Source organism: Pan troglodytes, chromosome 1, assembly GCF_028858775.2.
Source record: "Pan troglodytes isolate AG18354 chromosome 1, NHGRI_mPanTro3-v2.0_pri, whole genome shotgun sequence".
Lineage (NCBI taxonomy): Eukaryota > Metazoa > Chordata > Mammalia > Primates > Hominidae > Pan > Pan troglodytes.
Genome location: NC_072398.2, coordinates 67,397,672 through 67,412,168, shown reverse-complemented (window position 1 = coordinate 67,412,168; position 14,497 = coordinate 67,397,672). Strand labels below are relative to the sequence as shown.

The 14,497-nt window shown below is 45.3% G+C and overlaps 1 protein-coding gene across 12 annotated transcripts in view; it reads left to right on the top strand.

The window, feature by feature from the left end:
- The window catches only part of CACNA1E (calcium voltage-gated channel subunit alpha1 E), a 492,838-nt gene that overhangs the window by 403,671 nt on the left and 74,670 nt on the right, over positions 1-14,497 (top strand). For all 12 annotated transcript variants that reach the window (XM_063795020.1, XM_063795026.1, XM_063795047.1 and 9 more), the window contains exons 11-20: positions 1,977-2,030; positions 2,679-2,768; positions 3,732-3,941; positions 4,694-4,806; positions 6,376-6,488; positions 6,831-6,962; positions 7,408-7,480; positions 8,381-8,498; positions 11,093-11,160; positions 12,690-12,787. In XM_063795020.1, coding sequence (XP_063651090.1) covers positions 1,977-2,030; positions 2,679-2,768; positions 3,732-3,941; positions 4,694-4,806; positions 6,376-6,488; positions 6,831-6,962; positions 7,408-7,480; positions 8,381-8,498; positions 11,093-11,160; positions 12,690-12,787 — 1,069 coding nt within the window. The remainder of the gene's footprint in view (positions 1-1,976; positions 2,031-2,678; positions 2,769-3,731; positions 3,942-4,693; positions 4,807-6,375; positions 6,489-6,830; positions 6,963-7,407; positions 7,481-8,380; positions 8,499-11,092; positions 11,161-12,689; positions 12,788-14,497) is intronic.

Genomic DNA, 14,497 nt, shown 5'->3' with positions numbered 1-14,497 from the left:
CTATAAAATGACTTAAAAACCCTTTATGTCTGCAGGAAGGAGTGCCTCACCAGTAACACTTAACCTGTTAATTTAGCATTTTGCCAGAGGCTATACTTAAAAAAGAAAGCAAACATTTATGACTTTGTAATAATGGCCATCCGGTGAGTACCATCCCAGCCTTAAAATGTTCCCCTCCCTAGGAAATACATTATGTACTCTCAGTTTTATCTGTAGCTGGAATTACGGTAATGACTTTAACCTCTCCTACTGTCCTTTTACTTGTTAAAAGTGTTTAAATTAAACCATTGTTTAGTAGGGTCTGAAGCTAGCTTTCCCCCAGCAGCTGGGATCTTAGGGAATGTTTAACGAGGCCTCTGGCTCCCTGGCCTATGGGTTGAGCTCAAACTCATCCCGTCACTCCTCATAGGGCATGCAGGATCCCACCAGACTTGGGAGAGAAGGGCTATTTTGTTGATGCACTTGGAGGGATGCTAGTGAGGTTTGGTCTAACAAGTCTTAGTAGAAAATATTCCCCTTCAGATGATGACACCTCAGTAGAGTATGGGACTGCTCCTGGGGACACCAAGTGGGAAGAGTACAGGGGACTGTCTGGTGTCATTTTAGAACAACAAGCAAATATATTATTTCATCATCAACCAGTCCTTCAGTTCTCTAACACCAACTAGGTGTTCAACAATCAGTTAAATTCTAACACTAAATACTACCTCAAATTAGCATAGACCCCACAGGTTAAAGGCTCGGTTCCACAGGACTGCCCCCACTTTAGATGGCAGCCAAAAGTGGGATCTCCAGGCAACCAACATATCTGCCTGGCTGACTACAAATCTGGGGTTCCCACAACCGTCACCCCACTCCCCACTGGTTCAGTAATTTGTTAGAATGACTCACAGAACTTTGGAAAAACCATACTGTATTATAAAGGATACAACTCAGGAACAGCCCAATGGAGGAGGTATATAGGGCAGGGTATGGTGGTGGGGAGCACAGAGCTTCATGTCCTCTCTGAGAACACCACCCTCCCAGCTCATTGATGTGTTTACCAACCCAGATGCCTCCTGAACCCCAATATGCGGAACCCCAACATTTAGCATGCCCATCATTACATAGGCATGCTCGATTAAACCATCGGCCATTGGCAATTAAACTAATCTCTAGTGCCCCTCCTCCCTAGAAGTGGGAGTAGGGGGAGGCTGAAAGTTCTAGCCTCCAGTCCTGTGGCTGTTTGTTCTGGCTACAAGCTACCTCCTCTAACGTATCCAGGGCCCCTCTCTCCTCCATGAGTCATTTCATTAGCATATGAAAGACTGCCAGGAACCAGAGACAAAAACCAAATACTTTTTAAATTTTATCTTAGGGACAAATTCATGATTGGCCCAAGCCTCTTTGGCTCAGGCTCTGGTCAACCAACAAAGGATGGAAGCGATGGGGACAGGAGGAAACTCACAAGCCCCCCTCCTGTCTCCAAGGACCTTTGGGCATCTTCCTCTGACTCCTCCTCAGAGACATAGAATAAAGCCCAAAACATGGGCTCAGCTCCTGAATGAGGGTGTAGATGTTATAACCCATGGCCACTGGCAAGAGAAGCTAAGGAAGCTGTTGCTGCTAGAAGTTCAAGGAGTTAGGAAAGACAGGAAGCTGGGTGGAATTAAAAACAGAAATGGAAATTTTTCATTCCTATCAAGGATTTTAGCTTCTTCCTCTCTTCTCACAGGTATCCTCCTGAACAGGAGTATCAGACAGAGAGCCGATTGTTACCCCAAACACCCCCTCCCCGAGGCTTCCTTTCTGTTCTCAGGAGCTCTCTGTGCACCCTCTGTGACACTTGCTTTCTTTCTGATGCTGGTGCCTGTGACAGGCTCTGAACTCTGCTCTCTCTCTGTTGCCCTGAGCTGAAGTTGTCCCTGAGGGATTTTCATCTTGCAGAATAATTTGGCATTTACAGATAATTTACCAAACCATTTGTTTCCATATAGAGGAAGTCATGCTCGCTGAAGAAAATAAAAATGCTGGAACATCCGCTTTAGAAGGTAAGGAAATGTTCTGATGCCTTATTCCAGTTGCATTTGCCCCTCTTAGGCGATGGCTATCTCTCTTGATCAAAAGGGGAGAAAGAAATGAAAGACGGTGTTCTGGGATTTGAAATGAGAGTCTTTCTGTCATAAAATCCCTCATGCTTTAAAATGAAGGGAATTGAGTCACAGATTTAAATGCCTTTTAAAGTGATGAAAATGAAACCCAAGAGTTGCTTTGTTCCAGGGCATGTGATTGATACTGAGCAAGGAAAAGGCCATCCTACAACCAATGCTATCTAAAGGGTCCTTCTCTTAAAATGTGTGGGGATCACCTTGAGACCACTTTCATTACCAGGAAGTGGCATTGTAGATGAAGAGCCAGGACAGATGGATACGGAGTGCCTGTTTACCTCCTGCATTTAGATAGGCTCTAGCATGGCTTCCAGAGCTCTTGTGTTGCAGGAAGGTGCTGGTGAGCACAGCATTTGCGGTCCGGTAGACATCCTTGATTTCTGTTACCCTGGCTCAGGTATTAAAGGCAGATAGATGCCTGTGTTACAGGGGCCTCACACAAGGCATCTTGCCTGCATTCCTCAAAATTTTGTCCAGAATGGTCTGGGTGTACTTGTGGCCTCTCACTGGTCTTCCCTTTCCCTGGTGCAGTGCTTCGAAGGGCAACCATCAAGAGGAGCCGGACAGAGGCCATGACTCGAGACTCCAGTGATGAGCACTGTGTTGATATCTCCTCTGTGGGTGAGTGGATCCAGTTAGATCTTTTACTGCTCTGAATCTCCCATGAAAAGGAAGATCCTGTCTTTTGAGAAGCACCACAAGGAGGGAAAGAATCCAAAGGGTCCAGAATTTAGGAACGTAATTAAGGAAAAGGGTGGAAATCGAATCTAGATTACAATGATTTATTTAAAAAAAAAAAAAAAAGGACCTGGGGATGCTATTTATTCACATGAAACATGGGATTTAGGGCTAAGAATCCAACCCAAGTTTTTCAGGTGTGGCAGATGTATTCCATTTGCAGAAGTATCCACCCTCTCCTGGGAGTGATGATGAGAACCCACTTTGGGACATTGTTCAAAGGATCCTGAGGACCTGTTGCTTCCAGGGACACGGATGTGAGATCTTGAAGCCATTTGCTTAACAACAGTAGCCCCCACCTACTTCCATCATATGAAATTTAAACTAATTCTGATTGGCAATTATTTAACATTATGTGTTCCATCTCAGGTGCTCCTAGAGATTCTGGCTGATGGCAGGTTTTTCCTCCCCAGAAAAAGGGAAAGGTCTTGTTCCATCCTCAAAAGCAGAAGAGACTTACAAAGTTCATTGCTGTTTTGTGCCACCAGTGGTAGAAATATCACCAGTGTAGCAGAAGAATTCCAGTGCTTGAAGCTATTTTAAAAGGAAAGGGCAGAAAGAAGCCCAATCTGTTAAAAACATAAACACGATCCTATTAAGATTCAAGACACTGGTGTCCTGCCTGGGGAATCTTTCCATTTCTTAGGACTGAGAGTGCCCAGAGAGGAAAAACAGGGTCACTGCCTATAGAAACTACTGAGCCCGTAAGATGGGGATTCCCCACACCTGCAATGTGGCAGTCACCTTGCCCTGGGACTAGAGCAGCCCATCTTGCCCTTCGAATGCTCCCTGGCCCGGACCACAGGATATTTTGCAGTCTCATTCTTCCTTACTTCTCCCTCTTAGGCACACCTCTGGCCCGAGCCAGTATCAAAAGTGCAAAGGTAGATGGGGTCTCTTATTTCCGGCACAAGGAAAGGCTTCTGCGCATCTCCATTCGCCACATGGTTAAATCCCAGGTGTTTTACTGGATTGTGCTGAGCCTTGTGGCACTCAACACTGCCTGTGTGGCCATTGTCCATCACAACCAGCCCCAGTGGCTCACCCACCTCCTCTGTAAGTAAAGCCTCTCTCTAAAGCCTCCTCTGCTGGTCCCCATGTGGGGCAGCTTGATGTGTGTGTGAACGCAAGACAGCAAAGCACCCTGCTAGGAAAGGTTCTACCTCTTCACGCTGTGAGGGAGGCCACATCGTCCTCAAGGGGGCTGGAGTATCTCATGACTGTTTCCAGCTTTCATTCTTTAGGTAAACAGATCATTGTTGATGAATCAACAAGATAGCATAACGTTATACCTTTGGGTACCATAAAGCCTTCACTTCCTTTCTTAAGGAGACTCAATGATCAGGAGTTTTGATCATTGAAATTCTGGGCAGGAAGTTCTCAGGGCAATGGAGATCTCAAATAGACCAGAAGAAGAGCTTATAGGTCAGCTCCAGATTAGACTGCCACTGGGTGTGAGTGAGGGTCAGGGGCCTGTCCCTGCCAGGCATGTAGGGAGGAATCCAGCTCTTTGATCAAAGCCATAGTAAGTCCTCTCTTTCCCCCTGAGGGCCCTCTACCATATAAAGACCAGTGACGGGCCTACCTATTGAAAGAGAGCAATGCTGATCTCTTGAGTGCACCTGGGACTCGGCCTGGGTCAGAGGGTACTCGGACATCATTAGGCTCTGTCCAGCCCTGGCCTGATGTGGCCACCGAATGTCCTGACGTGTGCTGTTGTGAGATCCTCTGTAGGTGGGTGTGTTAGCTGAGAAGTGCATGAGCCCACCCCACATGTGGAACCAATGCTCTACTTTTAATACTTCCAGACTATGCAGAATTTCTGTTTCTGGGACTCTTCCTCTTGGAGATGTCCCTGAAGATGTATGGCATGGGGCCTCGCCTTTATTTTCACTCTTCATTCAACTGCTTTGATTTTGGGGTAAGTCCTCGGAAGCCTGCCTCTGCTCCTGCTTCGTGTTGATATGCCCTGGTTTTAGATAAGCAGCTTGCTCCTTACTCAGCATGAGGCACTGAAATCAGAATATGTAAAAGCGGAATAGATAAGATTAGCTAAAGGGAATTCAGAAGCGAGTGAATCCTTCCCATGCAGGGTTTGTTTGTTTTTCTGAGCTCTTTGATTTTCAATATTTTTATTAAAATGTAACACATACATTATAGAGGGTACACTTAAGTGTATAGCTCCGTGAGAGTTTACAAAGCTACCCATAGCCAGAGTTTTGAACCACTTATTATCTTGGGGGAAGCCTGAAAAGGACAAAGGACTTGATTTTAGAGGTGGTTCCGTAGGAAAGAGAAGCTTATATATTTGTTTTTCTACTTCAGTTTAAAATTGGGATAATTATCTAGATAGACCCTCATTCAAACACACACACACACACACACACACACACACACACACACACACCCTTATATTAGCAAGTCCTCACAGAGAATATCTCAGTCAGCTGTTTACTTTCTACATAGTATGGATATCTAAATGTATACATTGTGCTAACACTTCAAGGTGCTTTCACGTATCTTTTATTTTTGTCCCCTGCCGCTTACAGGAGTCCTATGAACTACATTTCATTTCAGGAGTTAGCCTTCCCATTTACACAAGAATAAATAGAAGCTACCGTGCCCAAGTTCATATACCCAGTTAGCAGCAGAACTGGGTCGCAGAACTTTGGGCTCCTGAACCACTTCTCTTTCTGTCAATCCCACTACTTTTTCTGCCAAAGCTTCAGTTAGGTGCTAAAGATTTTGAACACTTGCTAATCTACATTTTAACTTGGAACATATGGTTCTGAGTACGGGCAATTTTCAGGCATAACAGCTAGTGAGAGATCACTTTAACCTCAGTTTCTTTGTGTCCGTACCTTTCGGCATTGCTGTCAGGATTAATAGTTGTTGTTTCTCCTAGCACAATATCTAGAACATAGTGGACATTCAATAAATATATAATTAAAATAAAGGAAATAGAAATGTTCATCTGAAATTGCTGCATCTTGCAGCAATCAGATCCTACATCACCATGAACTGTCACATTGCGGGATGCAAGACCTCCATGACTGAAAGATATTTATTATATCAAGGACCAAAACGTTCTTTTTAGCACTAAATTTTAGGATGATGAGAGAATATAGACCTTCTCTGAGATTTCTGTATTGAGAAGCAACTTGTACTAATCAGTTTCCTTCGTTTGAGTACCACTCCTTTGTCAGAGCAGCAGAAGCAGCAACTAGCTGTTGTAGTTTTCACCAAGGACAGGAGTCAGTAAGCCAATCTACAGTGTGAAGGATTAAAGTTAGGAAGGGGATTGGAGAGCAATGGGAGAGAGGTGGCAGCTTCCCACATAGGTAGTTCTACTGAAGGTAGGGCTGGTGGGAGAGGAGAGTTTTTATTTCCCCATCCCCCACTGAGAGCTGTTGATGGTGTGCTGGGCGCTAGAATGCCCCCTCTTCTCCTCTTCCTCCTCCTCTCACTGTGGCTGGCATTGCCTCTCTAGGTCACAGTGGGCAGTATCTTTGAAGTGGTCTGGGCAATCTTCAGACCTGGTACGTCTTTTGGAATCAGTGTCTTGCGAGCCCTCCGGCTTCTAAGAATATTTAAAATAACCAAGTAAGTGATCAGAATTTGGACTTTTCCCAATGACTTTGAGAGTAGAACCTTTTTTCTGCCTTGTATTTTCTTCCATCTTCTCTTTCCCCCTTAGGGGGAAAGTATCCCTTCCCTGCCCCACCCCTTTTCTATTCTTTAGCTCTTCCTTTTTCTCCAAAGATTAAACCAAAAATATCTATGGTGCCACATTCCCAAGGGGAGCAATAGGTTTCTGCCCTCTTTACTTCCTACAAATATACAAATGCAGCTTATTTCATAGACTACCAGGCATATGCTGAGCTGGGCTTGGTGGGTGACTTGGTATGCAGTGTTCACAGCTGTCACATTGTCTGGGTTTTGTAGGTATTGGGCTTCCCTACGGAATTTGGTGGTCTCCTTGATGAGCTCAATGAAGTCTATCATCAGTTTGCTTTTCCTCCTCTTCCTCTTCATCGTTGTCTTTGCTCTCCTAGGAATGCAGTTATTTGGAGGCAGGTAAGTGCCCAGAAGCTTTCCATCCAAAGGAGGCTCAAAACCCAGTCGTAGCCTGTGTTGGGCTAGGGTCATTAACTCAATCACCATGTTACTATCCTGTCTGCCTTTGCCCATGGCCTGAATTAACCACTGAGTGAGTTCATAGGTGGAGTAAACGTCTCTGCTTTTATTCCTTTCATGCTGTACAGGGTTCTCATTCCGGGGACCCATTTCTTTGGTGCTGTCCCTGAAATGTGCAGCGTGGGCACATTCTTCAAAGTGCATAGTTTATCAGTAGTAGTCACTGTTACAGTCTTTGTAAGTTATGTGGAATGGGGAAAAAGTAGGGAAGAGGGGGGTTGTAGAAGAAAGGAGAAAAGAAGTGATGAAAGCTGTGATCTTGGGGAATGGAAAACTTGGTATGTGAGATTTTCATTTCATTATTTTCTCTAATTTTGTTTTTCAGGTTTAACTTTAATGATGGGACTCCTTCGGCAAATTTTGATACCTTCCCTGCAGCCATCATGACCGTGTTCCAGGTATGAGGCCAGCTGACGGTTCACAAGTGCTGCATGGGGTCCCTTGGACTGCACACTGCAAGACAAGGATGAGTTTCAGGATAATTCTGCTTTTCCTTTCCAGGCTCCTCCCAGGGGATTGAGGCACTCTTTCTAGTTGAGCGGTCATTACTACAATAATCCCTAGAACTTCTGTGGCTTGTTCTTACCAATAGTAAGAGAGCTCTGTTGGGACCATCTCACTGTCCTTCTCTCACACCTGTGAGTTTGCAGGAGACACTGAGTCTGAGGCATTCAGCCAAGAATCACATCTATGGTTTTCTGAAATCTAGGGGCATCTTCTAACCCATTTAATGAGGTATCCATTAAATGGTGTTTATTTAACAAGGTCTCTTTTCCATCCCTACTCCCCCCAAAACTCAACCGTTTAAATCATGGGGAAAACTCAAAATCAATAGTGTCTTAGGCCTAAAGAAAAATACTGTTTGGCCAGAATCTGAGGTTGGACCACAACCCGTTTCCTGAACTGCAGCCCACAAGGCTCTTTCCAATCATGCTGCTGTTCCAGACCCTGTATCTGGGCAGCTCTGAGGACAGTTAGGTAATGACCAGACCACCTGATCTGTGTCATTTCCACAAGGACCTTGCAAAACTGGAGGTGGGAGACACTCTGTAGTTGGAGGAACAGAATCTTTCCCTTTGATGCTCTCCTTCCATTTTCAATGCCTAAAATTCTTTTCCATACGAAAAAAAAGTTTAGGATTATTTATGGAAATGACTTTTTTTTTCTTAACTCCTTGGCAAGATTGTCAAGCAAGGGGGTAGATGCAAAAGACCCAGGCCCAGAATTTGCCCTTGGCATTGGCCCCATTTTCTCCTCCAGCCCAGGTTTCTGATGCGCCTGTCATTTGCTTTGTGTAGATCCTGACGGGTGAGGACTGGAATGAGGTGATGTACAATGGGATCCGCTCCCAGGGTGGGGTCAGCTCAGGCATGTGGTCTGCCATCTACTTCATTGTGCTCACCTTGTTTGGCAACTGTATCCTTTTTAAGATGCACTTCCTCAAGCTGCCTGCCTTCCTGGACCAGCATTTGAGGAGGCATTGGTGGTGGTGGTGCTAGAGCTTGGGTTGGTGGGACAGGGGCGTGGACATTGTTTGGTGTACTAAAGTAAATAAGGATCCTGATCTGAAGGACTTTATGTACTAGTTGGGTAAAGAATACAAACATAACAAGATAGAGTATTATCCAAATCTGTAGTGTATGCAAAGAATAACATAGGAGGCTGTTACATTGAATGGTTGGAGGTACTATGAGCTGGGGAACATTAGACAAAGCAGAGATCACTGTAGGCTGAAAGAGGCACATTATACCACTAATGAATTAATTACATGCTAATGTAGAACAGAGCCTGCCACATAGTAAGATCCCAAAAAATTAGTGTTAGGATTAATGCTATTACTGCTAATTATAGCAAATATGTATTGTATTTGGGCTGTACGTGAGACCTTAAACTAAGTGCTTCATAGGCACTATTTCATCTAATCCTTACAAGACAGAGAAAAAAATATCTCGAGTAAAATAACTACTAAATTGTAAAGGGAGACTAAAGTCCAGTTCCATCTAACTCCAGTGCCCTATCCAATCACAAGATCTAGAACAGGAAATTTAGGTTTTAATCCCAGCAACTCTGTGTATCAGCTGTGTGGCCTTGGGAAAGTTACTTAATGACTTCAAGCTTCTATTTTTTACAACTGAAAGGAGAATAATAATATTTATCTCCTTTGTTCGTGGTGAATACTAAATGAGATAATTTATTTGCATGTGATTTATAATTACAAACTTCTATACAACTGTTAGATGCTTTTGGGGAGTTGGGTTGGCCATGAATTGGGATTAGTAGAACAGAAAGGCAGAACCATGGGACGCAGGTGTATTTTTGCATTTTCCATAGTTTCATAGAGAAGACATGCTGTTTTACGTTTTCTGCCCTGAATACATCTAGAGGTTGGGACAGACTAGAAGCTCAATATGAGAAACTCATGAAAAGAACACTAGGCAGTAAGTCACAGACATGGAAGCTCCATGTGTCCCAATGGCACCATCATTTTCCTGATATTCTGGGGGTAGTCAGAGCTGGGCTTTGATGCTAGAACAGTTCTATGTTCCACAACACATAGGCTTTGAAGAGAGTTGGAAATTGAGACTTCAGGCACTAGAGTATGGCATAGGAATAGATTTCATAGTGAATCATGTCTGCTGTGTGACATTTTGTTAAATGAAATGTGGAACCCTTCAGGACCCTCACAAGAAGAATGGGAGAAGTTAGCATCTCATTATTGGGAGATGCTCAGTAACAGGGGCTCTGGAATCTCATTCTTTTTGTCGTTAAGGACAGAATGGTGTGACGCCCATTGGTCTAGGTAGGATTCAATTCCAGCCTCCCAGAATGGGGAGATGAGCTCCCATACTGAGCTCCCTACACATCTCGTTCAGTGATTCTCTTAGTTGTTATTGCTATGGGTAGAGGCCACAGCTGTCTAAAGACCTTTTGAATGTGGCTGAACAAACTCAAAGTGTTTTTTCTGTTCCCTTACTCATCAACAATTAATGCAGAAGACTTCTGTAACCAAATGCGTGGGTTTTTTTACTCACCAACAAGCAAGCAATCCGGCAGTGGATACTAATTGGTGTCCTCTAATTCAATTCTGACGCTATCTACCTGGAGATAGCATCAGATCCCACAGGTCGATGGCTCAATCCCCAAGACTGCCCCTGCCTTACGATGACAATTGCATGCCTCAGGTTACTTTACCTGTGTTTTGAAGGCTATAATTCGGGGTTCCCACAACCCCCTTCCTGGGTTTGGTTAATTTGCTAGAATGGCTCACGGAACTCAGGAAAACACATTAACTGGTTTATTATAAAGGATATTACAAAGGATGCAGTTGAAGAGGGGCAGAGGGAAAGGCATGGGGGATGGGCACAGAACATTCATATCCTCTCCGGGAGTGCCAGTCTCCAGGAACCTCCACATGTTCAGCTATCCAGAAGCTCTCCGAACCCTGTCCTTTTGGATTGTTATGGAGTCTTCATTACATAGGCATGATTGATTAAGCCATTGGTCATTGGTGATCAACTTAACCTTCAGCCCCTCACCCCTCCCCAGGGGTTGTGGGGGTAGGGCTGAAAGTTCCAACTCTCTAATCATGCCTTGGTTTGGTGACCAGCCCCCATCCAGAAGCTACCTAGGGGCTACCAGATAACACTTTGGAGTTTCTAAGGATTTAAAGAGTTGTATGCCAGGAAACACAGTTAAAGACCAAATAATAATTTTTCACAGTATCGTAATTTTCCTCACCCCATCTGGCCCCCAGATGGTTTGATTCAAGTATTTCTTTATCCTGGGTAAAGAGATGATATGCAGAAGGAGGGAAGAAATATCCTCTTTCTCCTTTCAACAGAGTTGTACAACATCTCCCTCTCTGTTCTCACAGCCCCTGCTTAAGTGACTCTTCAGGGTAGCTTCTGTTCCTGTTAGTGTCCCAGGAAGGAAAGATTATCAGGTGGCCTCTCAGCCTTGCTGAAGACTTTTGCTTTTCTTATTTGCCCATCCTTAATTCATCACCCCAGACACGCTACTGAATGTGTTCTTGGCTATCGCTGTGGATAATCTCGCCAACGCCCAGGAACTGACCAAGGTAAGCATTGTTTTCTGGGGATCTGATGTTTCTCTAGTGCCATTGGGTGGTACCCTTTGGCCTTTGGAACTCTCTCCCAAAGTCTACATTGTCTGACTCAGGCCTGCCAGGAAGGCCCTTTCTGGAAACTTCTGGACAGTTGGAGAGCCACACACCCATGACGGAAGGCTGGTTCACTTTTATTGAGTTTGGTGAGCCTCAACCTAGCCCAGGGGGCCTCAAGGAACACAGAAAATAACATCTTAATTTCTATGAGCCCTCAAAGGAGTCCTTTCCAGGATCATCATGGAGAGTCAAGAAAATTCTAAAGCCCTGGTTTTAAGTTCCACCTCTGCTACTGCAACCTGCGGCTGTGTGACCTGAATCACATGACTTAACCCTTTTGGGTTTTGGTGGGAGAGAGATCAGGGCCATCACAGTTCCTGGGCTATGGCTGTTGGGATATTCCAGTAGGCAAAGGTCATTTTGGGGAAATTTCAATGAAGCCAGATACTAAATTTCTCACAGAACTGTTCCCTTCTTTTCTCTGATTAATTTCCCCAGTGTGGGGAGGTAATATTAACAGCAGTGGGATGGTCTACAGAGATGAGTAAAAACCCTTCTCTTCACAGAAGGTGCCAATTTGGTTTTGGGCAGAGGTGCATAGCATCCTGCTGACATTTCTGAGCTTCTTCCATGCATTCTCTGATGATCTTTCTACATCCTTGAGGGTCTTCTTATCTGCATATATGGTAGGAAAAATACCAGCTTTAGTAGCTGAGAAACTGGGTCTGAGTCCCACACCTGCCATTGGCTGTGTTGGCTTTGCTTGGACTCCTGATCTCTATTAGCATTGGTTTCTTCATGCATGAGACAGGAATGCCATATCTGCATTGTGTACCTTACAGGATTACTGTGAGGATCAAGTAAAATAACGTCTGTGAAAACCATAGCATGCTCTGAAGATGTATGTGCTCTTATTAGCTCTAGTCATTTTACCTGAGCTGGTTTTCCTTGGGTTCATACATAGAGGGGACACTTGCAGGAATGCTGCTGAAGGGATGAGATCTTGGCCTAAGCACCCACTTAGCTGTGCAGAGAAGACACTACAATGGGGCACTCAGCCTCAGCACTTTACTCGGCGGGGTCCTTGCCTGGAAGGCCCCTGCTCCATCACTTCCAGACACTGTAGGACATCTGAGAAGTGTCAGCTCCTGCCACTGACCTCCACAGCCATAGCCAGCTCCACTGAGGGCTAGGGGTTGGGGTAGACTTCTCCTGGTTCTCATGAGCAACCTGTGGATGGCTCCAAGATGGAGACAAGGATTGCTGGCCACGCTGTAGCTGTGAGACTACTGACTCTCAAGGGGCCTGGCCTCTGGCCATCAGAAGTCTCTGAGCCAACCTAACATCTCGCTGCCTTGTTTATCCTCTTCCTGTGTCTTCCTCACTTCACTTGGTATTCAGAACTCCTCCTTAGGAGAGCAGCCAAGGGAAGCTACTCTCCTTCCTGGGGATCCCAGGCAAAGCCATCTCTGCTTTGTGTCTAGGATGAACAGGAGGAAGAAGAGGCCTTCAACCAGAAACATGCACTGCAGAAGGCCAAGGAGGTCAGCCCGATGTCTGCACCCAACATGCCTTCGATCGAGTGAGTCAGCTGCCCCCTTCACTGATCCCTGAGCTCCTGTGCTAACAGCCAATTCATCAACTCACAGAACGATTGGTTATAGCAGTGTACCTACTCCATGCTGGGAACTGTTCCTGAGAATACAGCAGTGAGCCAGACAGAGTCTGTTTTCATGGAACTGTTATTTCAGTGAGTGAGATAGATAATAAACATGCACATCATTTCAGATAGTGACAGGTGCTATAAGTAAATGAAACAGGGTCCTGTGGTGGAGAAGTACAGGAGCTGGGTGGGAGCAGCTTATGTCAAGCCAGAAGGGATTCTCTGAAGGGGAGCTGTTTAAGCCAAGACCTAAGTGTGTAGATGACAGTCATGTGACATTTTGAAGGAAGAGTGTTTCCCAGCAAGGTTCAGTGTGACTGGTGTGTAATTAATGAGGGGAAATAGAGAAAGGGCCGGGGAGCGGGCAGGGGCCAACTCGGAGGTCCTTAAAGTCCAGGTGGAAGAGTTTAGCTTTTATTCTAGCTGAAATCACAAGAGGACTTCAAGTGGAAGGATGAATAGGATATGATTTACACTTTTAAAAAGGTCACTCTGTTCTATGGAGCATAACCGACTGTAGGGGCCAGAGTGGAGGCAGGGAAAGAGTCTGCTCTCAGAGTAAAGTAGGTGAGAGGTAATGGGGGTTTAGACTAGGGTGGGGGAAGTGAAGGAGATGAGTAATCCCATTCAGTCGGTAGTTTGGAGAGAGAGCCAATAGGATGAGCTCATGGATTAAACGTGGCAGGGGTGAGGATGAATAAAAGGGAAGAAACAAAAATCGATTCCAGGTTTTAAGGTTTTGTGGACTAAGCAACGGATTGGGGAGTGGTGGTAGTTACTGTATCCCTGGAAACTGTTGGAAATCTAAAGTTCATTTTGAGATACTTCTAAGGCATCCAAGTATTGAACTGGCTATTGGTTACCTGCATCTGGAGCTCAGAAAAGTCAGAATTAAAACAATGATTGGGGAAGGTTATTCGCATTTAGATGGTATTTAAGTCATTAGTATGGGTCAGATGACCCAGAGACCCAGCTGCTGAGGACAGAGGCTGACAGCGCTCCTCCTGCTTAAGACGAGAAACCAGCTAAGGAGACCAAGGGAGTGCAGCCGGGAGGCAAGAGAAAGAACAGGAGGCATAGTGTGCTGGAAACCTGTGAAGGAAAACTGCAGGAAGGAGGAGTGGGTGCCGGTGCTACATACTGTAGAAAAATCACATACAATGAGGAACAGAAAAGGGACCACTGCATATGGCAAAATGAAAGCTGTTAGTGACCTTACAAGAGCCATTTTCGTGGCCAGGTTGGAACAGAACCCAGTTGAAGTGGACTAGGGAGAGAACAGGATGTGATAAAGGAGAGTGGTGAGTCCACTGCTTCAGGGATCTAGCCTGGACCTGTGGTAGAGCTACAGGTAGTCGGCCTGGGCCCTGCGTGGCCTGGTCTCTGCGTGGTGACACAGAGGGGTGTTGGAGAAGAGGCTGGGAAGTGACCATAGAACCACATAACTCCTGTTGTTGCATCGGGGCCTGCATGAGGACTGTGTGAGTGGTGAGTGGTGCTGGGGCATCTGTGGGAGGGTCCGAGACCCCCAAGGGGGTGGAAGTCTATCCTGGCAATGACCCTGTCATTGTTACTTGAAGCTAGTAAGGGAGGAGCCCTTGGTTGGCTAGAGCTCCAGTGAAGGGCTCC